This window comes from Miniopterus natalensis, chromosome 15 (assembly GCF_054644295.1).
Source record: "Miniopterus natalensis isolate mMinNat1 chromosome 15, mMinNat1.hap1, whole genome shotgun sequence".
In the NCBI taxonomy this organism is placed as follows: Eukaryota; Metazoa; Chordata; class Mammalia; order Chiroptera; family Miniopteridae; genus Miniopterus; species Miniopterus natalensis.
In genome coordinates this window covers 7,614,982-7,641,116 of record NC_142095.1, presented here as the reverse complement: position 1 = coordinate 7,641,116, position 26,135 = coordinate 7,614,982, and the positions used below count along the sequence as shown (strand labels likewise).

General features: G+C 43.6%; 1 protein-coding gene across 1 annotated transcript in view; it reads left to right on the top strand.

Annotated features, from left to right (window-relative positions):
• The window catches only part of MYRIP (myosin VIIA and Rab interacting protein), a 120,609-nt gene that overhangs the window by 35,712 nt on the left and 58,762 nt on the right, over positions 1-26,135 (top strand). The window contains exon 3 of the mRNA XM_087824591.1: positions 12,734-12,955. Within this exon, the coding sequence (XP_087680717.1) occupies positions 12,734-12,955 (222 nt within the window). The remainder of the gene's footprint in view (positions 1-12,733; positions 12,956-26,135) is intronic.

The window sequence follows — 26,135 nt, the reverse complement described above, 5'->3', positions numbered from 1 at the left end:
GAAAATGTAAGGAACAGAGAAAATGGCCAAAAGATTTAGGATCAGCAGAGAGAAACTGAGACTAATGCGCATTGCCTGACTTCGCTCTTAACTACAGTTTGATGTGATTGTATAACAACTGTGAGTATGAGGCAGGTAATAGCACTGTGATGTAATAAATGTGCCCACACCTGTCATTTCTCTCCTCTATAGTTTTTAGGATTATAAAGGAGAATTTACAGATAAAATAGTCTATAGAAAAGAATGTATGAAGATAGTACCTACTACTACTGCTTTATTTATAAGTATGATTCAGATTGTAAGTCAAATAGAAAGTCCAATGGAGACATCTCTAGAATTCATCTCGGAAAGGATTCAAAGGGGTTCTGTTGTCTTTGCGAGAAAGAAATCTGTGCCTTCAGGGTCCTGGGGACACTAGCCCAAAAGCATGCTGATTTTGAAAGACATCCTTATGACAAGCGCCCTGTGCCGGCTGCATGGATGAGCCTCCTGGCTGCAAATAAAACCGGGTCAGAGGCTTTGCTGCAGTTTATCATTTTACACCTATGAATAATGCAGGAGCCATCTGTTGACCATGAAGCCAGTTAAGGAATTCTAACAAATATAACTGTCAGTTATATTTTTGCAGCAGCAGCACTGGCATTTGCAACCCTCCCCAGCAATCAAATGCCCGCAAAAACATAACTGTCAGTTATAGGCCTTTGCTGTTTCTCAGCATTAATCACCTCACAGCACAGTATCAGGTATCTTCACTTCTAGGACTGTTAGCAACAAAATGTTGGCAACAAGTTAAACTTCAATTACTCCTCATAATATTGTACATTCATTCGAGCAAGACTCGGTGATTCACAAAGACAATTTGGGATAAATAGGGATATTCACCCTGGAATTTTCTCTTTCGGTGGCAGTAATTATTAACAACACTGGTTTCGTCTCCGAGGTAGTAATTTTTGGCAGTTTAGTTCTTATTGAGAATGTACTGGAGACGTGATTATTCTTAGTGCCGCTCTCTTTCCCAGCGTGTAATTATTCACGTATTAGCTTCTTTTTCATTGGGCGAAAAAGCACCGTATCCGCAGAGGGGCGTGCTTTTGAAGTATCGCTGACACAAAAGGACTTTAATGTGGGGTTAAACTGATAGGATTCAGAGTTGCTTTCAAAAGTCATAAATGGTGGCATTTAGGACTTAAGGCAATAAATAGATTTTTAAAAGTATCAAATTCCTTTGGTTAATCTCTTCCTGCCAAAGACCGTAAATGCACATATGCGTAACCCATGGACACGGACATAGTGTGGTGAAGGCCTGGGGAGGGGGCTGGAGCAGGGTGGAGGGGGGCAATGGGGGAGAAAAGGGGACGTCTGTAATACTTTCAACAATAAAGATACATTTTAAAAAATGCAAAAAAATAAATAAATAGGAGATTACCAAGGTGGGGAAAAAATAAAAAGTGTCTAATTCCAATCAGATTTTGATATTTTTGGTTCGTACATTCTCTCTCCTCATTTTTCAACATAGAGAAATGTTCTGTGTTTGCCCAGGAATTCATTCACCCCATCAGTATCTGCGGAGTGCCTATTGTATGTGTCCTAGGGCCTGGGCAGGGTAGATGTCTTTAGGGACCCCCAAAGTGACCTCTATTTGTTAATTAAAAGGCTCTCCAGCCCTCATCTCAGCAGGACCCCTTAGAGATGAGTTCACTGTGTAGTTACCATTCGTCCTCCAGGAGTGGTTCTAGAGCCAGGTTTGGTACCATGTTGCCACTGATGAAGGCTGGTACTGATTGATGCCCTTGAATGGAGACCTGGGGTAGCAAACAATGCATCTGTGAGATTATCAATATCTATCACAGACTTCAAGTATAAAAAAAATTCAGACAAGCTGTATTTTGTGCACTGGTATACATCAGACCTGTGCGATACTGGAGGTTTTATTTTGCCTGGGTAAGGTACTGGTATAAAGTCACTCAGTTGGAGACATTAAGGTTAGCAGTGATTGATAAGCACTGCAAATATTGGGGCATCTGCCCTGTGGAGCTTGGCTGATGTCTCCCACAGAAGTCTGTTCTATCTGCCCATCATTAGGTGGCCTTGGGGCTGTGCAAAGTGAGTTTACAGCCTCTCCCTGATTAAACGCATCTTGTCCCTCTTACATTGTAAAAATACCTGTGGGCGCTATGTTCTACCTCGGATTATGATTTCTCAATGCCATGTGTGTGTTGACATAAACAGTCTTCCTAGAAATTTGGCACAAGCCTGGCCACATGCTGATTGGGAGCAGGACTTCTTAGAGCTCACCAAGAAATCATTTCCAACTAGAGCCTTGATCAGGTCACTGAATTTGAGTTTAATGCTCTAATCTTTTTTTATTACTAAATTTATTGGGGGTGACATTGGTTAATAAAAGTATACAAGTTTCAAGCGTACATTTCTATGATAGGTGATCCGCATTGCGTGCCCACCACCCAAAGTCAAATCATGTTCAGTCACCATACCTTGGATCCCCTTTACTTTCATTATGCGCCCCCACTTCCCTTCCCTCTGGTAACCACTGTGCTGAGCGTAAGTGAGATATAAAACTGAGAGCACCAAATGAGTAAACAAACAAACAAAACCTTAATGCTCTAATCTTTAAGTGGATATGGATTATGGAAAGCTCCATAATCTTGTCAAAGACATTTGTTTGAAAGGAAAGTGCTTTACAACGTATCTTTGTGCTTTATTGAACTCTGCATTGTTTTTTTATTTCATTTATCAGGGCAACACTGGTTAATAAAACCATACAGGCTTCAAGTGCGCATCTCAATAAAACATCATCTGCACACTGCGCCGTGCGCCCACCTCCCAAAGTCAAGTCTCTCTTCATTCCCATTCCTCCCTCCTTTGCCCATTTCCGAATCTCCCCGCACCCCCCTCCCCTCTGACAGCTGTCAGTCTATTCTATGTATCTATGCTTCTGTGTCTATTTTGTTTGTTAAATTATTTTGTTGATTAGATTCCACATATATTGTTTTTTCAGCATTATCAGAATCCTCGTGCATGTCGCCTAGATCCCCAGCCTCTCTATGTCCTAGGCTGTAGTGTTTTCCCGCTTTCAAAATAACGTTTGGTACAGAGTTTGCTTATTACCTCGCTTTTGGAAAATGGCATAAAATAGGAAAGTACACAGAGGGAGGAGGCCCCTGTGGGTTCATTGCACACGAGTGCTGACCACTGAATGAAAACAAACTCGCTAACTATGGCATGCTGGAGCCTGAAGATTTTCAGGTGCTAGCGTTTTGTGGAGCACGCAACCCAGATTTTTAATGAGTTTGTCCCTCTTGGGATTTGCAGTGTTATTAAAACGGAGCAGCTTGCTTGCCAGATATGCGCAGGTGGACAACCTTTCGTCCATCCGGCCGGAGGATTTCACGGTTGACTTTTAAATGGCAAGTAAATTGGCAATTGATTAGATTTTCAAATGAGCACAGCCACCACAAAAGTACTTTGTCCCCTTTAATTAGGACCCACATGATACTTTTGCCATGAAAATTAACATCAGCGGTGAAAAGATTTTTACAAGATCTGTTTAAAGTATTCAGGGAATGTGGGCTCCGTGGTTGGTGCCGAGGAAACAGGGGAGCCGGAGGTTCGCACTCTGGTGGGGAGGCAGGAATTAGCCAAAGGACCCTGGAAGGAAGCGGAAGATGACAGCTGTGCCACCGGTTATGAGGGACAAGGCTCATGATGCTGCATGGGACGGGTTTTCTAGAAGCAGAGCCTGAGGCCGGGAATCAGGTGCCGGTGGTTCGCCGGGGAGCGCTTGCTCTTAGGAGAAGGGGTGAGCGAGTGCAGTGAGGCTGAGGCGGGAAGGGTGGGGGTCTCTGTGGACTCAGCTTCAGTCTGTCCCAAGGGGAGCTCTGGATCCTGAGTTGCACCAGAGTGTCCCACCTGAAGGCAGGGCCTGGCCTTCTGTGGTCTCCCCAACCCTGCCCTAGTCTGACCTGGGCAGGGGGGTGGGCATGGCCCTGGGGAGGGGGCTTCTGTAAGTTCAAGAACAACTTCCCAGGGAAGGAGGGAAGGCTTGAGAGAACGGGTGCATGGAGCCCCGAGGGCCCTGGGTGCAGCACCGACCGTGTCCGCTACAGAGCAGCTAATAAATACAACGTTCTGCTTCGTCCCCACCCTCACGGCCCCCCATGTGACTCAGGAAAAGAGCCAGCTTTCCGAGAGGGACCGCAAGGCCTGTGGGGCCCGGGGCGCACTCTGACCTTATCTCTTGGATGTCTTTGGGTGTGTGCTCCCTTGTTCCGTGTGATACATAGTGTTACTCTAGTTCACTTGTCCTGGCTGGACTTTCAGTTATCTTTTCTATTTAAACAGCAGTGGATATTTTGGACGTTATTTCGTGTTTCATCCGCATGCATTGAGGCACCAGTTTTGTCTTACGTGCTTATTGCGAAGGTCTATAACACTCCAGAATTTGGCTTTAAATTAAAACTTGACATATGGCACGGCTTTTCTGGCTCTAGAGAAATTGTCTTTCCTTCACCAAACATGATCAGAATTACTGTCTCCATTTGAAATTGGCTCATGGTTGAAGATAGAAAAAAAGAGTCTTTGAGATCAAAATCTTTTATTTTATTTTTTAAATTAATTTCACACGAAAGGGCAGGAAGGGCAGGAAGGCTTCCTTATCTGGGCCGTCTCCTGACCTGTCACATCTGCCCTTCCTGCCACGTGTAGGTTTGTCTCTTAGATCCTTGCTGGCTGGGCTCTTTACACAACTGTTTTCAATATTAATACTTCTCCGTTATTTGGTGTCTGTTACTTTTTTCCTCCTTGCATTCTTCACCTTTCTGAGCTGTATTTTAGCTCTCAGTCTCCATTATATAGCAAATCAAGGGAGGTTATTGAAATCTGGTTTTTATATCCAAAGGATATGCTGCCTCCGACCTTAATCTCTATTCCTGTGGCTGGGGTCTCGGTGCAGAGAGACCCTCTGGTGGTAACACTGTGACCCTTTCTCTGAGATGTTCTGAGTCATTTTCTTTGTCAGCCCAGCCGCTAGATCTGAAACACTGCCAGGTTCCCAGAGAGACGATTTTATCTGACAAGTTTCTTCCAGTTGCCGGAACGTATCTTCCTTACAAGTCATGCATCTAAGGACCAACTTCACGTTGGAGGTTAGAACACAACAGCAAATGTATACGGAGGGCCCCACTGTGTGCTAGCCAGGGGCCAGGGTTGGGGGGGACTTTGGGCACACCGGGGGGACTCGGGAAAACTATGCGGGTTGAATGACACTGAACCGGTTGGGTTGGACAATGCAAAGATAAACAAAACCTGGTTTCGAAAAACATGCACACACCTGATTATAATATATATCATTATATACCGTAACATGCCTCAGTTTCCTCATCGGTAAACTGGGGTCAAGCTCTGTCTTCCGAGAGTGTTAAATGAAATGATGCATGTCAACAGAACGGCAGACCTAGTGTTGGAGTGATATTTAGCACGGGGAGGAAGCGATCGATTCTGCAGAGAGGGGTGGGTGGGTAAGTTCATCCAGCAACACCTATCAGACCTGGGGCCTGAGCGTTAAACAAGAGTTCATGGGTCTGCCGTCCACTCATGGTCTGTGTTGGCAGCAATACCCACATCTGTTCGTGGCACCATTACGTTTATGTGGGATGAGAGACTGGACTCCCCTAGACGGGTTTGATCCCCTACTATTGCTGAACGTTTTTGTTAATGGAATTGCCAGTTTCATCGCCAAAGGAAATTACCAAAGGAACCACTTACAACTGCAGTTAAACATTATTTACAAATACTCAATGGCTGTGATTGTGGGAAACAATAATTGCTAAGCATTGTGTTTCAGAGCCTGCCAAGTCTCGGGAATGACACAAAATATTTTCGTAACAAATTTAGTCATTTCAACATTATAACAATTATATAGGAAAACCTAACCAGTAAATATTATTACTCTAAAAAATATTTTTAAAGGAGGGGTGTCTTTTTAGTATCTGCTTTATATTCACTTTTTTTCCCCTTGTTGTTGCTTGAATCATGATCCTAAATACTAAGCCTTGTTTCCCCTGAAAATGGAATCTGGTTTCTGAGGCAAAAATATATTCTTGTGCGTCAGCAAAGACTCCTCCCGCATTGTTTGCCCAGCAGTGTCGAACTCATAGATAAAGAGATACGTCAACTTCATTTTCCATAAGTTGGAGTTGTCTAGAATAATATGGAAAAGCATCTGTTGGGATGATGGATGGGTACTAAGAGTTTAACCAAAGTTTAGAAATGTTTCAAACCTAAGGCAATCACAGAAACGTATTTCTTTAGAAATCTTTTTGAAATTTTACTTTTGACAAGGCTTAATCCATAACCAAATACCATTGCTAAATATAAACCTGAAATACAGGTTTCTGCTGTTTGAAAAGGGGGCCTGGATCGCAGTTTAGCCTTTCCGTGATCCAGGTGTTTTTAACCCCCGCCAGTACGGTGCCGTACGTGGGGCACTGAGTTAGACATCGTCAGGAAAATGGGACATAGTACTGCAAGAGAAGAAAATCGAAAACAAAATAAAGGGTAGCATTAGTTTCCTGGGTCAAAACTGTCTCCTTAGGATGTCAGGCGTATGTGTGTATATTTATACCTCTTTGCTGTATAACATAACTTTTAACCCTAAAATTTGAGTAATAGGAGTCACTGATTGTAAATATTCTGTAGCACAGATTATTCGGCGGCTTCGATTGTTGTGCTCGGCTGTTTGCCCTGTTGATTTTAGCTCCTGGAGGTCCCCTGCTGCGCTGCACCACCCTCCTGCGTGACCCGTTCCACTTACTATTCAACAATAGGCGACAGCCCGAGCCTGGGCCCCGAGGGAGGGCTGGGCTCCCGGTGGTGAGTCACCCACGCAAGGCCCTGCCCTCCTGGGGCTCCAGTGGAGGAGCCAACTCACAAGTAAACAAACGAATGGATGTGTAACGTCATTAATTACGCCTTGTGATAAGGGCCGGGACAGAAAGAACTGAAGCCCTAGGACACACATGAGTAGGGATGCGTTCTGTACAAAGCATTTGAAAATATGAACCTTGATGTCACTTGATGACCTCATATAAACACCACAGGAGAAATTTAATGTAGAATTAGGTTCCAGGAAATGTTCCTGTTGTGAGAAAATGGTGAACTCCCTTTTTTGTGAAACTGAAAATTCTATAATTTACCTTTTTTGCTGTGATTTTCAGGAAGCTTGGAGAGAACTTTGATGCCCAATGAAGGCATTCACGTATGTTTAATGGTGTATTTGTGCAGCAGATGAACTAAACACCCCAGCCCCTGCACCCCCACACCAAGGATGTGCTTGTAAAACAGCAGGTGGTTCTGGGGCAGCCCAGGGCCAGCCCGGACAGACCACGGAAAATACTTTTCCAGGCCAGAGCACACACATTTGAAGGGGCATGTGTATAAAAGGACATTTTTCAGCACGTTGAGCCACGTCCCTCACACCTCCACTTCTACACAAAACTCCCAATAAAATCGACATTGCTCTCGAGCATCTGGTAGGAACTGGATTTGTGTTTTGGGGATGCGTCCACATGTTGAGGCCTGAACTTGGACAAGATGCACAGTAGTGGGTGCTTCAGTGTCCTGCCCAGGTCCCCTTTAGCCGTCCAGGGCATCCATAGCCCAGTGTCCCCAAGTCTTGGCTGCCGATGGCTCCCAGCTGCTCCCGGCTCAGGAGGATTTTTCTCCCTAGTGATTACGTCCTGTTTGGATCAGGGGCGGAGTGGCTTCGCATGGACAGGACTGACTAATACAGGGGTACAAAGGCTATCTTTTCCCAGAGTGGGAGCCACCCCACCGTACAACCCATGCTGCAGAGCTCCCTGCAGGATCCGAACCCACCTCCGCTCGCCTCTGTCCTCTGTCCTGTTCTGTTCCTTTTCCTTCCCTTATTTCAAGAGCACTCCTACAATCAATCACGTGCACGAGATTCCCTGTTCGTTGGGCTCTGCTCTCTCTGTTGCTCACTTGTTCCCAGCTACCTCTCCTCCAACTGTTTTCTCCAGCACAACAGGCTTTCTTATCTGTAAAGTGAAGAAAGACTTAAACACAGGCATGTTGAGATGTTAGGCCGCACCTCAGGACTAAAGAAATGTTGACGCGCTGAAACCTCCCGGAAAGATTTCAGAGTGTCTTGTCATTCATTCTGATTGTGCTGGTCATGGTGGCCCAGCAGATGACACGCTGTCTGCTACGCGATCATCTTTTTTGCCGCATTTCTAAGTGCAGGGCTGCCCTCTAGTGGACTCCGAATAAATGTTAATTGAGGGTAATAGGCTCTGAAGCAGAACCCTTGCAGCTACACAGTAAACGGTGTGAAGATCAGTCTGTCTAACCTTCCATCTCAATAAGCTTCCAGCAGCCTCTAGTATCACTGGCAGCTGTACTTTCCAGTGGGGGAAACCTGAGTGCCCGAGAAGAAAATCTCTCCATATGGGATGATGCCGTTGTCTCTTGTTTTATGGAACTTTCTCCAGAAATTTCTTTGCCATTTAAGAGACTGATGGGCTCTGCCCATGAACACATCCCTCTCTCCTTGTGAGTGTGTAGACAACCACTTTCAAAATTTTCACCAGATGTTTGTATCAGCTTTGTTACTGTTTACTTAATATTTTTCTTTTAAACATCTCACTCAAAAATATTAAATAGCATTTTGACTAACTAAGCATTTACATCCATGAAATATCAGGCTAAATATGTTTGTTAAATTTTTTCCTAATACGTATTCAAACAAAAAACATAGCTGTTAATATAAAATATGTTTAGTCCTGTACCACCCACATTCGTCTGGTCCACCAGCAGTGGTCCACATGCCACACTGTGGGAAACTCTACCAAAGGAATGCATGAAAATTAAAACTGACGTGCAGAAGCTTCCAGTGTTTTCCAGGTATTCAGACCCAGGGTAGGAGAAAGGAGAAGGTAACCTGCTGTGTTTCTAATCTCATAGCATCGTTAGGAAAAATGAACAAGGGTGTATGTATAATTTTTGCCTGTAAAACCTCTCAGGAGACCAGCATCACAGTTGTGGGCTGCCCAGGGCTGTCTGTGGGGACGACCAGCCACACTGGGAAGTCTTTCGTGGAGAATGGAGGAGGGTGAATGGACTTAGGCTGAGCTTTCCAGAAGAGAGATCCTGTAGGAAAACCTCCAAGAAGGAAGAACATGGCATTTCCAAAGCACAGCAGGAAATGGAACAGGCTGTGTGGTTCAAGCATCATAAGAGGAGGGGGTGAGTTTGGAGGCAAACAGGCCATGTGGGCTCCTGTTACATCTTGAAAAAACACACTGGAATCTGTGAAAGCATGTTGAGCAGGTGGGGGGCCCAGTCAGATTTTCCTGCTCTAAAGGTCTTTCTTGCTGTAGCTTAGAGCAGAGATTGGAGACGAAGAAGAAGGGTCCTCAGTTTAGAAAGAAGCTGTTGCCCTGGTCTCAGGAAGAGATGAGGCCAGGTCGGACTGGGTTGGAGGGGTGGTAAGGCAAAGATGGAGACAAGTAAATGAATGCCAGATATTTTATATTTGGAAGATACAATGTATAGAACATGAATTGACTATGATGTGTAAGGGGAGACAAGACCAAGAAAACGTCCCGTGTTTGGCTGTAGCAGTTAGGGGAATGGAGAGTCCACTCACTGAGCCCAGGAAGCTCAGGGAAGGAGATGTTTGCAGGACCTGATCAAAATTGCTGTTTGCAGTCCTGTGCATCAGGAAACAGAACTCATGAAGCTCAAGGGATTCTGTACAATGAGTTGGCAGAGCTTTTGCTCCCCAATGACTTTCCTTCCTGGATGTTTTAGTCCATTTAATTTAGTGTCTCTGACATATCAATAGGAGCTGGTCAATTGCTGAGGCTGTTCTTGTGTAGTTTACAGATGTCAGAGCCCCCGATGACTTAGCTCTTGTCTTGCTCTAAATCTGAGGGACCGGATACTGACATCTTCATGCCTTAAGACAAAACCCTGTCCTGTTTCCCTGTAAACGTTTTGTTCAGCAAAGTGTATGCATATAATATTTTACCTCATAGAATTATTGGCTGACCTGATGTCATCCCCTCTTTTAATACTGGAGCCGGCCTTCCTCTGTTACCCAGTGCGCAAGCCACAGATCAGTGTTGGAGACGGCTGTGCAGAGCAGCCAGCCCAGGGCACCCAAAAGCTAAAACTGCAAACGCTTCATGAATTGTCATGGAAAGATGTTTATGATATGTTGTTGTTAAGTGAAAAGTGAGGTTATAATACCATATGTAGATTTCCAATTCTAATAGGAGGCTGGGATGAGCTGGTGTGACCCTTCTTTGTACTAAAAATACATGAAAATACTAATAAAGTATAAGGTTTACTATAAGGAAGAGAAAATACTTGCAAATCATAAAACTGAAAAGGGATTTGTATCTGGATACATAAAGAACCCTTCCAACACAACAATAAAATGACAAATAATCTACTTTTAAAATGGGCAAAAGATTTGAATAGATTTTTCTTCAAAGAAGGTGTACAAATGGCCAATAAGTTTATGAAAAGATGCTCAGCATTATTTGTCATTAGGGAAATTCAAATCAACACCACAATTAGACACCACTTCGTACTCGCTGGGGTGGCTATAATAGAAAAGGGAGACAATAGCAAGTGTTGGTGAGGCGGTGGAGAAATTGGAGCCCTCATATATTGCCATCGGGGGTGTTAAAATGATGCAGCCATTTGGAAAACAGCCTGTCAGTCTCTTAAAAATCAAAACATAGCCCAGCTGGCGTGGCTCAGCAGTTGAGCATCGACCTAGGATCCAGGAGATCGTGGTTCAATTCCCAGCCGGGTTGCGGGCGCGATCCCCAGTCGGGGGTGTGCAGGAAGCAGCCTATCAGTGACTCTCTCATCATTGATGTTTCTCTCTCTTTCCCTGTCCCTTCCTCTCTCTTAAATCAATAAAGATATATTTTTTTAAAATTTAAACATAGCATTACCATACAACCCAGTGATTTTACTCCTGGAATTGAAAAGATATATCCACCCAAAAAACATATACATGAGTGTTTATAGTAGCATTATTTATAATAGCCAAAACGTAGAAACAACCCAGATGTCCATCAGTTGATGAGTGGGCAAATGAAATATGGTATATCCGTAAAGGGAATATTATTTGGCAATAAAAAGGAATGAATTCTGATTCATGCTACAGCATGGATGAACCTTGGACACATGCAAAGAAAGAAGCCAGACCCAACAGGCCACATGGGGTACGAGTCCATTTATAGATCATGTTCAGAATAGGCAAAGTCATAGAGCCAGAAAGGAGATGGGTGCTTGGCAGGGACTGAGGGGGGCCGGCAATGAGGAGTGACTGCATGAGTGTGGGCTTCCTTTTTGGCTTGATGAAAATGTTCTGGAATCAGACGCTGATGATGCTTAACACAACTTTGCGAATATACTAAAATCCACTGAACTGTATAATTTAAAGGATAAATTTTATGGCCTATGGATTATATCTCAATTTTTTTTTAAGTAAGAGGGGGAAGTAAGAAAAGGAAATTCCCAGGTGGTAGAAGCGAAGAGGGAATTGAAAACCAGAGCGATTCTGCCCAGCCACATGGAAAACACAGGGGCTGTGGGCTCTGCGGCCTGCGGCGTTCACTTGGGCAAGGGGGCAGGAGACGTGGCCCAGAGTCTTCGGAGGAGAAGCAGCTGAAAAAATGAGATATGTGCATAAAGTTCAGGGGGAAAACGCTTGGGCTCAAATAAGCAATATTTAGAAAGAAAAGGGGACATAATTACAAATAATGAGGGAAAAAGCCATAAGAGAAACCTGTGAACCACTTTATGCCAACACGCTTGAAAATCTAAACAAAAATAGACAATTTTCTAGGCTTCAAAATTAAAACAGTATATATAATATCATCGCACTTTAAAATACGAGGGTGAGGGGGATGTATACATTAATAGCTGAGAGTAGCAGAACACAGGTGATCCTAACGTTTTTATTTTTGGCTTACCCGCGTCTGGCAAACTGACTCCCGTGCCTCATGTGTCAGGCAAGGGTGACTCCTGCCTGCCCACCCCTGCTTACCATTTAGGTCGTGGATTTGGGGACTTCTCCTCTGGTCAGCGGGCCCGAAGAGGGGGCCGTCTTTTATCCAGTGACTCTGAATCGCCGCCGCTCGGGGTTTGCCCGTCACCCAGAGGCTCTTTATCCACTCGCACTGATCTGAAAGCTTTTAAAATCCCTGGGCGCTTCCACTTCTAGAGATGTTAACCGGGGCCAGCGCTGCATCGATCGTATTCCCAGCAGGGCCGTTGTGAGGGTTAATGTTTTAACACAGCCACGTAATAATAACACGATCTCCTGCTCCTTTTAAAAAGGTGCTAATTAAGTCACAGGTTTTTTTGTTTTTTTTTGAGGATGTGCTTCGTTTTATAATCATACTGTGCATCTCAGCCCTAGCGTCTGAAATGTACCTAGGAAGGTTTTCGGGCTTTCTCATAGAGAATGGGCCCGACATTAATGCACCTTTGGGGTTCCCCTCTGGCTAGCGTGTCAGGCCACCGATCTCCGTGAGTTTTATTGCTGCACAGGAAGATCCCGCCTGTGGCTCGGCTTGTGCACGGGCTGGGGGCTGGGGGGTGGGGGGGATGCTCTGGGGAGAGAGCCCCCTGACCTGGTCTGCTCTTTCCTTCTCCGCCCCGGTCGCAGCGAGATGAAGCAGAAGCTGGACGACGAAGGCAGCAGGTGCAGCATCCTGTCCAAGCACCAGAAGTTCGTGGAGCACTGCTGCATGCGCTGCTGCTCGCCCTTCACCTTCCTGGTCAACAGCAAGCGCCGCTGCGGGGACTGCGCCTTCAACGTCTGCAAGAGCTGCTGCTCCTACCAGAAGCGCGAGAGGGCCTGGGTCTGCTGCGTCTGCCAGCAAGCCAGGTGAGCGGCCCGCGCCACCCGCCGGTCCCCCGCGCTTAGTGGGTCTGGCGTAGGTGGAGCGCACCCAGCGTGGCTGAGATCAGAAGGAGGTGGCCGAGGAGAAGCCGGGCATTTTGCTGTTTTCATCTTGAATGATGTCTCACGGGCGCATCTCAGGAGTCTTGGGGTGGTTATTGTCTGAAATCAAAAGAGATGGAAAAGTCGAGCTCATTTCTGGGTGGTTTTTTTTTTTTTCTTTTCATATTATTTAAGTTCATCATAAGAACCTGTCCAGGAAAGAAATCCATGGTCCATGGGGCAGATTTTTTGCTGCTTGAGATGGATAGAGAGGTATGTGTGGGTCAGAGCACCTCGGGCGTATGGCTCGTGGCCTGGCCAGTCTTGCATTTTGCAGGCGATCTCAGAAGAGTCTATTTTATGTGAGTAGTAACAAGCTGTATAAACCTTCAGCATTACACAGGAGACACAGCCAACGTCGTCATGTGAAGCATTTAAGGTCTATTTTGACTTGAATCGAGTACAGAAAATTTCAGATAAATAACAACTTTAAAAACCTGCCCAGTTTCTTGAAACGAAAAAAAACCACACCACAAAACAAAACAATAACAACAGTTTATAACAGGTTGTTTAGACTTAGAAATACAGGTTTTATGTAGCAAAAGCCGGTGTCATGCTGGGGGCGGCGTTGTGGGGCTCTCTGTCCGGCTGTCCGCTCGGTCTGTCCGCTTCTCTGCGGCCCATGGCGATCTGAAATTCACCTCTTGGTTTAGAAGCGGTTTACTTTAGGTGTTGGTCTTCGGGTGGATGTTCTCTCAGCTTATTTGTATTCAAGCAATTGGCTTTACAACACGTATATGTCAGATCCCACGAAGGCGCCATCGCGCGTGTGCCCGTGAAATCTCGGTGGGTAGCCGCTCTGTGAAGCTGCAGAGCTGACCGCTCTCGTGAGGCCGCGTCAGACCCACATGTCCCTCCTCACTGCCCATGATGTGCTTTTCCTTTCCCGTGAGAATCAATCCCCTTCTGGCTGCGTTGGCTTCATTTCTAGCTGTTTATCCAGTGGCTATCATATGCATGGTTTTTTGAGATACTATGGAGCCATGAATAATTACAATAATAAATATGTTTGCTTCCCCCTCCCTCCAAAAAAAAATTGAGCTAGGAGTTGAGGGTAGACATTCATGAGAAAATATTAACAAATTGCATCAGAAGTAAATAACTGTTTCAAGCACCCTGGCCTGTCTCCGGTGTAGTTCTAAATGAGTGACTTGCGTTAGAAATGTAGGGTTCCTCAGGGAGGGCCCAGATGGCCTAGTCGCTGTAAAAATGGTGGTATCTCTCCCTGCAGCTTTCTTTTCTTTCATCTCAATGAAAAGGAGCCCACACGTCTTAGTGTTCTGTTTGGCGACTTATTAGAGTAAAGCATTCTTGTTTCAAATGAAAATGCCCTTCTCACGGTCATTGCTGTCATTATGATCCGATGGTTAGCTCTTCATTAGTTCTTTTGCATTAAAATGGGTTTCTGTTGTTAGTGTTGGCTTAAAATGTTTAACTTTGGGAGATTAACCAACAGGTGAATTCATATGGAATGAATGGTGGGTTACTTATTTTGGAAGCGATGTAGCCAGTGGGATACTCCTGAGGCATTCCCTTTGTCATTTTTTAATTATACACAAATTTATGTTCTTGACAACGTATTATACATAGTCACTCAAACATTATCAATAAGGGCATACAGTGGTTGCATTTTAAGGTCTTCTGTAGGAAATGAAACTTTCAGAGTGAGCCCAGCCCATACATATCAACCATGATCATGTCGGGCCAAATTGATTCAAGAACAGTGTTTCTACTTTCCTTGGGAACAGATTGGCTTCCCAGTTCTTTGCTTTATTATAAAAATTGTTATCTCTGATTTTTGTCATTTTGTCCTATTACCTTTAACACAGGCCAGTTTGGGAGATTGTTTTCAGGGAATGAGAGAGGAGAAAAAAAATTATGCTTGGAACTGAAATCAAAACACATCTCCTCATTATGCCGGTGGCATTTGCTTTGGTTTTCCTGAGACAACTTAAGGCTTTATTTCTTTCCACTTGGAGTTGAAATCTTGGCTATCTGATCACTTATCTCTTGGCATTCACACAGCCCACAGGATTCATAAATTAGCACACTGCCCTTTTGGCATAAACTCCACAGCGTGTTCCAGAGATACCCAGTGGGTGTGCAATATCCCTAAAAAATATAACGTTTAAAAATGATCACTATAGAATAAGGACATTTACAGGTTAACAAATATATAGGGAAATACTGAACCTCACCAGAATGCAAGGGAATAGAGTTTGTGCTTCACGGCGCTATTTTTTTCCCCATTAGTGATTTTTTCCCCATCATTTTACTCTGTTGACAAGGGTGGACTGGAAAAGGGACTGTCACTGCTGGTGCAGTCTAAATGGGCATCACCTTTACCAACATGTACCAAGAGCCTGTAGCATGTCCCTTTTAGTCTATAATTTCATTTTGGGAAACTTATGTCTAAAGAAGAAATGGATTCTTTGTTTAAATGTCCTACAGAAATGAGGTGTACTGAATTATTTGTAATGTAAAAAAGAGACATAGTCAAAATGCCCAACAACAGAACAGTAGAAGTAAAGTAGGGCACATTCAACTTGACAGGATATGATGAGACGTTTAGAATGAGGTGTGTATTGGATTAACATGGGTGAACTTTTACATTAAAATGTTAGATTTAGCCCAGCCAGCGTGGCTCAGCGGTTGAGCATCGACCTAGGATCCAGGCGATTGCTGTTCGATTCCTGGTCAGGGCACGTGCCTGGGTTGCAGGCTCGATCCTCAGCAGGGGGCATGCAGGAGGCAGCCGATCAATGAGGACTCTCTTATCATTGATGTTTCTCTTTCTCTCTCCCTCTCCCTTCCTCTCTCTGATATCAATAAAGATATATTTTTAAAAAATAGTTAGATTTAAAACTGCAATGCAAAATGCACATGTTATAATCACTATGTAATCAAGAAAATATAGGAAAAGAGCTGAAAGGAAATAACAATCAGTGCTGTTTACAGTCATTGTTCTTTGGGAGCTAGGCTTGTGGATAATACTTTTCTTACGTCTCTATTTTCCATTTTGTTTTTCACATTTTGCACATGTGCTTTTATAACCTGGTATTAAAAAGAAAAAGACATCTAGAACTTGCTCCTTTCCTCCGCATTCTAAAGTCCCCTCCTGCATCACCCAGTGTTGCTGTCCCCCAGCAGCCCCCCTGCTTGACACCAGAGTTAAAACCACCCAGTTTCCATGAGGGGAAATGGAGTCATTGAGGGGACTTGCACTTTGAAGAGACAGGGAATGGGCAATTTCCATTATAGATCTGTCTATAACAGATCTCCATAGAGACTGTGACCGCAGTACTCAGTGTGACCACTGTCAGAGTGACCTGGATCAAGAGGCAGACGGGGATTCTTCAAAACCGAAATTGCCCCCAGTGAGAGCTGAGCATCTATTTTCTGTTCACCAATTCTTCACTATCAATAGATTAAATAACAAATGAGTGTATCAGGAGTTCCTGCTATGAACATGGAATTGAATTTGCCTTTTCAGGCAAGTTATTTCATCTAATCCTTATTAAAACTCTGCAAGGGGCAAGAGATTAGCTCCATTTTTGAGCCAGGCAAGTCTGAAACACCGATCGACTATGTGGCTAGCCAAGGTCACCTTGTCAGTCCCAAGTTCAGGAGTTGCCTTATAATCAGGCTCCCCAGGAATCAGCCTGGGGGGCCTCTGGGCCTCTGACCTTCAGCTGCCCCACAGGCCTCCTCACTCAGCCACCTATCTCGACCCTGTTTTCAGGTCTGTAGAGCAGTGGACAGCCTGTGTTCCTAAACGGGCTCAAAAGGATAGTGGAGATGTCTTTTCCGTTTGAAAATACTGTGTATCCACAGGCAGTTCACTGTCCACTTGCATTCCCTGTGCAGCCACAGCAGTGAGGGCAGACTGAGACACAGGAGAGACCATCCGGGAGGGAGGGCAGGGTATGGTGGCTTCACAGGCCATGCCACCATGTCACCCATTGACACTCCCCTCCCCTCGGCACTCTGGGCTCCTCACAGTCCATCCAATGAGAGGCCTTTTAGCTCTAACATTTATCCTGTCTGGACCACGGGGATGAGCGGTGCTGTATCGATGGAAAGACTGAATCCCTATAATTCTGAATTTTTAGGGAAACTATAGACTTATTATTGCTTCTTAGAAGCATGAATTAAATCTTTGAGACATTTAGGTAAACCGTTGGCCTCTTGACACATCTTTTACTAGGGTCACAAGAAAAAGAATGCTTTCCTTGGACATACAAAGTTGAGCAGGCTCCTGATTAAATCCGCAGTGTTCACTCGGCAGTCAGAGCTGGAAGACCGAACACTCAGACCAAGTGGTGGAGAGGCAGGTGCCCACCCTGATAGGGGACGAAGGAGGGGCTGCTGGGATTTCTTCCACACTTTCTAACCTCCCACTTAAATGCGGTCCTGAAATTGGCAGGCCTACCCAATAATTAAGTGTACCCTGCAAGAGAGAGTTCAAGAGTTTCCAGTTCTCTAAAATCCCCGGCGTGTAGCAGACAGAAAGGGCTTGGGCTACAGCATTAGTTAAAGGAGTGCCGCAGAGCGAAGAGTGGCCTCTGGGAAGGAAAGGGGCGAGGGGAACGTGAGCGAGGCCTGCGGGAGGGTCAGGCGCAGCACGAACTCGCCCGGGTGCCCTCCCGGCTGGGAAATGACTCCTCTGTAGCCCAGGTGATCTCTGCGTATTTACTTTCAACCAGATTGAAGCAGGACCTACATGGCCACTAAGAATAATGTTGGATCGCCCTGGCCAGGGTGGCCCAGATGGCTGGGCGTTGTCCCGTGTGCCAAGAGGTTGCTGGTTCGATTCCTGGTCAGGACACATGCCTGGGTTGCGGGCTCAAACCCAGTAGAGGTGCTTGCAGGAGGCAGCCGATGGATGCTGTGCTCTCACATCGATGTTTCTCTCTCTCCCTCTCCCTTTCTCTCTCTCTAAAAATCAATAAAAAAATCTTAAAAAATAATAATAACATTGGATCATAGATTGCTATATGATTTTTGGCATAAGACTCAGGTGGAGTTCAAAGTCGAAGGATATTGCTATTAAAACGGCTTCTATTCCCATCATAGGAACAAATTTCCTCAGGGCTTACTTTTTTTTTTTTTTAAAGGGATAAAACTAGTGCTGGACACTAACTCATTCAAGTAATAATATTCCTCTGTGCAGAAAAGAAACTAATAAAAAAGCCATTTCATTGTAAGATATATTTTCAATAAATGTATATGTTCTCTTAAACTGTTTATCAGAATTTTAATATATTTCTGTTTTTGATCAATTGTGTTTCAGTCAAAATGGATAACCCAAGGCAAGATAAATATTTTGACACTTTGAACTTCGTGGCTCAAGAAATTATTAAATTCAATTTATTACACATATTTCTGTGACAAAGAATGATAACATCGTGATAACTTTATGACATTAAAATAAAATTCTGCAAGGGAAGTAGAATAGGAAAGAAATATCTGTTTAAGGAGAAAACTGGAAAATGTTAATTTTTTCAACTGTTAATGGAGTCAGCAAACCAAATCTGGCCCATCCCCTGTTTTATAAAAAGTTTTATTGGCAGCACACAGCCGTGTCCGTGGGTTTGTACATTGTCTATGGCTGCATTCAACCCCAAACAGGTCTCTGAATAACTATAACAGAGACCTCGTAGCCCACACACTCGAAAATAGCTACTATCTGGCCATTTACAGAAAAAGTTTGCCAACCCCCTGCTTAGACCAGTCAGGGCCCACCACCTGGATTTCAGCACACTTCCATCCTGGGTACCCTGGGACACTTAAGATGTTAACTAGAGGTGATGGCAACCACGAATGTCGGCCACGATGCACAGCACAGAATATCTGCAGATTTTAATAGCTGCCGAGACATCACACAGGCTAGTGGCAGCTTTCCATTAGTTGACTGCAGACTTGTGGACCAAAAAATCCCACTGAGAGAGCCGTGCTTTCTGACCTTGAAATAATGAGCGAGCTTAAAAAAAGAATGGATTCTTTAGCATCATTTTCTTTTAACAGGGACCAGTCTAAAGATGCCATCATCATCAAAATGCCAATTTTTTTTTAACCAGTTTAGACTGGTATTTACATTTTTATACCCAGTCTTTATGCCATTAGGTATCTCCCAGCATCACCTTTTTAGCATATAATTAACCTAGTACATACCCATCAACTGCATCAGTGCTTGATATGTTTCAATGACATTAAGATGAAAATAGCTCCTGAAAATATAAGCAGCTTCTGGGCTAGATGTGCCACAAATAGCTTTAAGGCTTCAGGGAAAGAAATAAAGAGGAGGACTTTTTATCTTTTGGGCAAATACTGAAATAAAGGAAGCTGTTAAATAGGAAACAAACTGCTGTCAGAGAGCATGGTTTTCATTTAGCCCCTAATTGATGCAATGTTCCTATTAAAGAGAAAATCAATAGAAAATGGACCCAGCAGTCAAACAGCTTTTCATCGTTTGAGAGAGGGAAAAAAAGCCAAAAATGTAAAAAAGCACCTGAGCCTCAGATGTTCGATGACTTTCTGGGGGCGGAACAAGCTCACGCCTTTGCCTCCCATTATCAGCCACAGTCTCCCACAGACAAGAAGCCTCACAACAGACAATCCCCATTAGACTAATGCTTCTCCCCTCCACTGTTCCCAACCGTCTCTGCTTCTGGTTCTTTTCTTAAGGAAATCTCTAGAAGTAGGATTCTTGGCTCCGAAGCTGTGCGTGGATCTCTGACTCTCCTTAAAGAGCCCGTGTTTTTTCTCACGGAATCGTGCACAACTTACTCCGCCACGAGCGGTAAACACCGAGTTCAGCACAGGCCCCGATGTCAGGTTCTCTCGTTTTTAAAAGCTTTTCTGCTTTGCTGAGAATACAGCTGCCTTGCGGTAGGAGAGAGAGAGAGAGATCGGTGATTTTTGAATGTTTTCCTCCGGCTTCTTGGAAAGAGTCTATTAAACCTCTCCAGATGCCTGGGGATGTAGTGGCAGATTGGTGACGCTGAAGCCAGGGCCGCTGCTGAGGACGTATGGTATCAAGTCTTCCTCCCTGCAAGTTTATTTAGCCTTGAAAGCCAAACAGCGGCTCTGCACTAAATGCCATATTCATTAACCCTTTCACCGCCTTGGGGAGATATGAAGTGGAATCAGCACATATTGATCAAGGGCATTCAAGTTACTCATACGACAAAGGGTCAGAGCCCCCCAGTCTTTGCCCCCTTGGGTGGCAGTGACTCACTGAGGCCAGGGGTAAACAAAAGGAAAAAATACATCATATCTGGCTTTAGTTCCAAACCCTTTGCTGGATTTTTCATTAATGTTTCAGCGCGTGGGGTGACACTTGCACGTGCAGTGGGCCGCTGAGACTTGTACCGCCCGCGGAAGGTGGCGTGTTTGCCACCGCCGGACGCTGTCAGGAAGCCGGCAGGTGCATGAAGCCTTGGCAGATGCCCCGTTTGCAAACACTGCATTTGCTGTCACCAGCTGCAAAACCCGGGCACAGTCCATTTTCACCCACCCCCTTGTTATATTAAAACAAAGCAAAGCTGAGAAGCAAAGCCTGGCTTGTCCATTATATCTAAATTTATAGTAATTTAGTCCTGCCTTTCTAAATAAAGTGAGCATATTGGTGGTTGATACTCACAGGGCAAATGACTAAAGAGGACAAGTGGGTTGCATAACACTGCTCCTTTTTGGAAGAGCCAAAGGTTGTCACTCATTTTAGGGGTGCACCTGGATACCTCTTCTTCCCCCATATTCTGGCAGTGGCTGCACAGAGGCCAGACACACCACCCACGTTGTATCCTTACTGCCGTTACATGTGTTTCGTTTGCTCATTCCATCAAAGAAAAAATTCATAACCCATTTTATGAATCCAGGCCAAATCTCACAAGATATATATATATATTTTTTACTTTTAAAAATTGCGGTAAAATATACATAACATAAAACTTACCATTTTAACTATTATAAATATATAGTTCTGTGGCATTAAGTGCACTCATGTTGTGTCACCATCACCATCCATCTCTAGAACTTCATCATCCCAAACTGAAACTCTTTACCCATTACATAGAAAAAGAAATAAAACATCTAAAAATTAAGTAGATAAGGCAAAGCCCTCATTATTTCAGGTGATGTAATTGTGAAACTTGGGGGTGGGACTCCTGAAGCCCAATCACAATCATTAAGAGTAGGTAAATGACTACCATGCTCAGATACAAAACCCAAAAGCTTCCTTACACAGAAACAGTTAAAAATATCATGAAAAAGAACATTCCATCTGTAACAGCAAAAACAGCAAAAAAGGATAAGACACCTCAAAATAACTTAACAGGAAATCCATAGACTCCATTTGTGTGTGTTTGGGGGGTGGGGGGGAGTTAACGTTGTAAAGAGCTCAGTTGTCAAAATCAGTCTGTAAGTTTAATTTGATCCCAATGAAATTTTCAACAGGCTGTTTCTTAAAGCTCTATGAGCTAAATGTAAAAGTTCATATGGAAAAATAATACAAGAGGAACTCTGAAACCTCAGGCTAAAAATAGAAGAAAATTACACAGCATTTTTATCCTAGACATTGAACATGCAATAAGCGTAACAGCTCCGTTGGGGCACTGAATAGATGAGCTGTGTGGAACAGAGAGCTAAGACGAAGGCCCCGGGAGAGGACTGAGACAGATGAGTTCAGTTTGTGAAGCCTATGGCATTCCCATTCAGTGGAGAAAGGTTCAATAATAGTATTTGGTTTAACTAGCTGGCCAGCTTGGGCGGGGAGAGGAGGCTGTATCCTTTAGTGGTTTCTTACATCAAAATAAATTCTAGATCAGTCAAATATATATATATATTTTAAATATATCTTTATTGATTTTAGAGTGAGGAAAGGAGAGGGAGAGAGAGAGACAGAAACATCAGTGATGAGAGAGTCATTGATCGAGCCTGCAACCCAGGCATGTGCCCTGACCGGGAATCGAACCCCGATTGCCTGGATCCTACGTTGACGCTCAACCGCTGAGCCACGCCCGGCCGGGCTAGATCAGTCAAATATTTAAATATTAGAACTGAACCTTGTGAGAAGTTGATAACATAAGAAAATATAATCTCAGAGGGAGTCGAGCCCTAAACCCCAAAATTCTAACATAAAATATATCTTAAGTTTGACCACATAGAAATTAGAAAATTTTGTATGATTAAAATTACTGTTGACAGCCAACTATCAAAAAATAACACACTGGGGGCGGGGGGGGACTATCTGCAACATAAATGCAAAGGGCTAATGTCCTCAAATTATAAAATTAATACAAAACAAAAAAGGTACTGAAATAGAAAAAAAGACATGCAAACAGGCAGTTTACAGAAAAAGAAATAGCTATGACTCATGGCAAAAGAATTCATTTCAGTTATAATTGAAACAATGGAAATCATAATGGAAAGTAATTTTTTACCTATCAAATTAGCAAAACATATTAAAGTTTAACAATATCCAGGACTGGTATATATACGAGAAACAGGCATTTTATTACCCAAGTAGTGGGAGTATAATCCAGTACAAACTTTTAGAGGGCAGTTTACACATACTTTCTGATTCAAAAAATGCACTCAACAATTTACCCAAAAAAAGGCAAAGATATAAATATGGAGATAGCATCTCATCAACTGATCCAGTGATGCAATACTACAGCCACCGTGAGGGTGGTTGTATTAATATTGAGGTCTCTTTTCCACGGCATGTCACAGTTTACCATGCACAGTTGTTTGACTTTCTCATTTCACTTAAAGGTGAAACAAAACCATGAGCCTTTTGTATAGTGATTTTTGTGCCACATTTTCAAATGCATTTTTGAAATTTAAATGGTGCATATCCCAAAACACTGCTGAATCCAGGACCCTCTTCTTCCTCTTGAAGTTTCTATATGGACAAGCCTCCCAGAGGCACCTGGCTGCTGGTAGGAAAGAGTCCGGCGGTCTCCTCTCCCTTCCTCGCCCCCAGGCCTTCCAGATTTGCCTTTGTGACATTGCTGCTTGTGCTTCGGCAGGCAGGCTGTTCTGCCAAGAATTGGCTGTGCTCTGGAGAAAAGAGCCCTATTTTAAGAGATACTACAGACCTTCAGTTCTGCTGAAGGAGACGGAGGCGGTGGTGCTAGGACTTCCACCTGTCAAAACAGGATTTGGAGTTGCTTTGGAAAGCAGGCGCTCAGAGACCTCAGGCCCCTCCTCCCTCCATCACTTCTTGGTTCTTCAGTTTTACTTAATTCCCACACCACTTGGAACTCTTTAACCCCAGGATGAGGGCAAACAACGTGAAAGGATCTGAGGAGAAGGGGCTAGATTTTCTAATTTAGTGGTGAATACCCATAAAGAGTAGATAGAAGCTATCAGGAGAACTCGCTCAAGTGATATTTGTCAGTAGAGATAAAGGGATTTAAAACGTTGTATCTAGAATTCAATTACGCATAAGATCACATAACTTGCCACAAAAGCCTTCTGGGACAATTTTGAGTGTAAAAGGGAATGTCCTTAATTACACTAGAACCTGAAATAAACTAGAACTATTTTGAGCAAACTAGACTACACGATGTCCCTAATTGGATGTCTCCCCTTGCATTCACAGAAAGCCTTTCTTGGTGGGTATTTCTACCTTTTCAGTGGCCAGTGGTTCTATAACCCTGGATCAGGGGAGCCCTACACAATTGTACTGAGTCAGGGAAATTCAGCTCCATCAGGGCACAGTTGCCACAAAACCCACCTGAAGAGTCCTTTTGGTAGCTCACACCCCTGTCACAGACAGCCCAGATCCTGACCTTCAAGCACTCAGCTTTCAGATCACACACTTGTGCGAACACAGTTAGGACTCATTCTGATTGTATGTAAGATAGAGCAGCAGGTGCCCGAGCACAATGCATCTGCTAGACACACTCTCCTTTTGCGGGATTCTAGAGCCTTGCATCCCAAGAGCCTTTGCAAACCAACACAGGATTCTGCATGCATGTGTGCTGGCCAACCTGAGGAGTGGATTCATCTTAGTTAGGCTTTTCTTTCTTCATACTTATTGAATCTAGTTATGGTCCTTCTAATGTCTGAGGTGTTAAGCTGGTCTGATTCTTTTATCTGTTGTTTCCTTTGACTCTCCTTCAAGATTATTCAGATTTAGCAGATATACTCAGCCTTAGTTTTTTTCTTTTATTTTTTTTGACCAATAGAGGTAATGAGAATTCAGGTTAAAAGTCCAAGAAAGGTTTGTAGTTATAACTTGAGGTGATAAGTTTTCAGAGGCGATTTTTAACGCATCATTTTCAAATAATGTTTATTCCATTCATCACCAAATGTTCTTTTTGCTGCCCCATTCTACATGATGGGTTTATTCTAGGTGATTCTTATATTAAAAGTATAACCTGATGGGATCCAAGCCTTATATGAAGGGTCTCTTTTTAGATTTCTCCACATTGGTGGGAGCCCTAAAGTTTGTTTCTTATGCTTTGCACCTAGCAGAGCTGTCAAAAGAGAAGCTTCAGGTTATCTGGATTCAGCTGAAACCTTCTGGGCAAAAGGCACCTTCATGTTTGCTTACTTCTTTGAATTCTCAGTTTGCAAAGTGTTTAGCTTTGAATATTTCTCATTTTCTTTAGTTGTTTTCAGGGGATTGTAATTTAGCGTATATAATCCACCATACTGCTGGAAATGGAAGTCAGCCTATAAATATTTAGGTTATGATGGGACCAAAAGTCAGCGATACTCTATTGGAAAACTCTCTCAGACCGAGCCTGGCATTTCTGAGCCTCACAGTTGCTGAAGCCATAGCAAGAGCCAGTGGCTGGAATCAGTGGCTCCCTGCCAGTCCGAGAAACCTGCATTTAACCAATCTCAGCAGCTTTGAGTTCTCTCAAAATATCAGACACCTGTCTCTTGTGTGTGTTTTTTATTAATGGCTTAGTCAATTTATATTTAATTACCCAAAATGACAAACGTCAAGCTTATTTATATTCTGGGCCAGAAATCAACAATTCATCTCTCTAGCATTTAGTGCTCTGTGTGCTTTTCCCATGATCATTAGGCTTCATAGGGTTTGGGAACAGTATAATTCTAATTAGAGCATAGTTACCAGCTTATTTAAAGTATAAATCTTACTGCCAACTACAGTGGCTGAGGGAAAACAAAAACAATGAATTTTCACCCTGCATGTTAATTACATGGCTCTTCTCAGTGTGGCCACCTCATCAGAAAGGAAATGACATAAACATAGGTAATAGATGCATTCTTCATCTTGACTCTCGATAGATCAACTCCATTTCTTTAACAGATAAATTTGGAGAATTGGTTCCATAACTCATTCTATAATAAAATACTTAATAAGTTAAAAATCCAATTAAAATTATCTGCCCATAACATAGTCCAAAATAATACTGGATCATTTTGGGCGAGTAACCCCATTTGAAGAAGCCGAGCATTACCTTATATGTAATAGACATTTAACAGACCTTTGAGTTTTAGAACTCAAAGACTAGAAAACAAAATCTCTTGGTAGCTTATTTGGGAGCAGAGAGGGATTTAGTCATTCATTCAACACCTATTTAATGAGTGGCCACTATGTCGTGGTCCTGTGGTCCAGGGATTCAGAAATGAACAGAACCAGATACAGCCTCTGCGTTCATGGAGCGCGTGGCCTAGAAAGGGAGTCAATAAATTACTGTGTGATTGTCATCGGGGTAAGTACCAAAAAGGAAAGATACAGTGCTGTGAGCAGGTCCTCATTTAGACCATGGAGACCAGGAATGTGAAATTTCGGTTCCCCTTGAAGGATGGCAAGAGCTGGTCAGACAGAGGCTGATGAATGGATGGTGTCGGAGGCAGGAAGAGGAGGAGCACATTCCAGGGAAGACCTGATGCGCCCAGGATGGCTTGCTTCCTCTTTTCTCTTCCTTTTTCATGTTTCTCTTCTCTTCATTTCCATTTCCATCCTCAACAATAAACTATAGTAGTGGTACTACAGGCAAATGGAAGATGAGTATTGAATTATCAGAAGAGCTCCTGCACTGGGGCTCCTTAGAGAGTCGACCTCAATGAGACC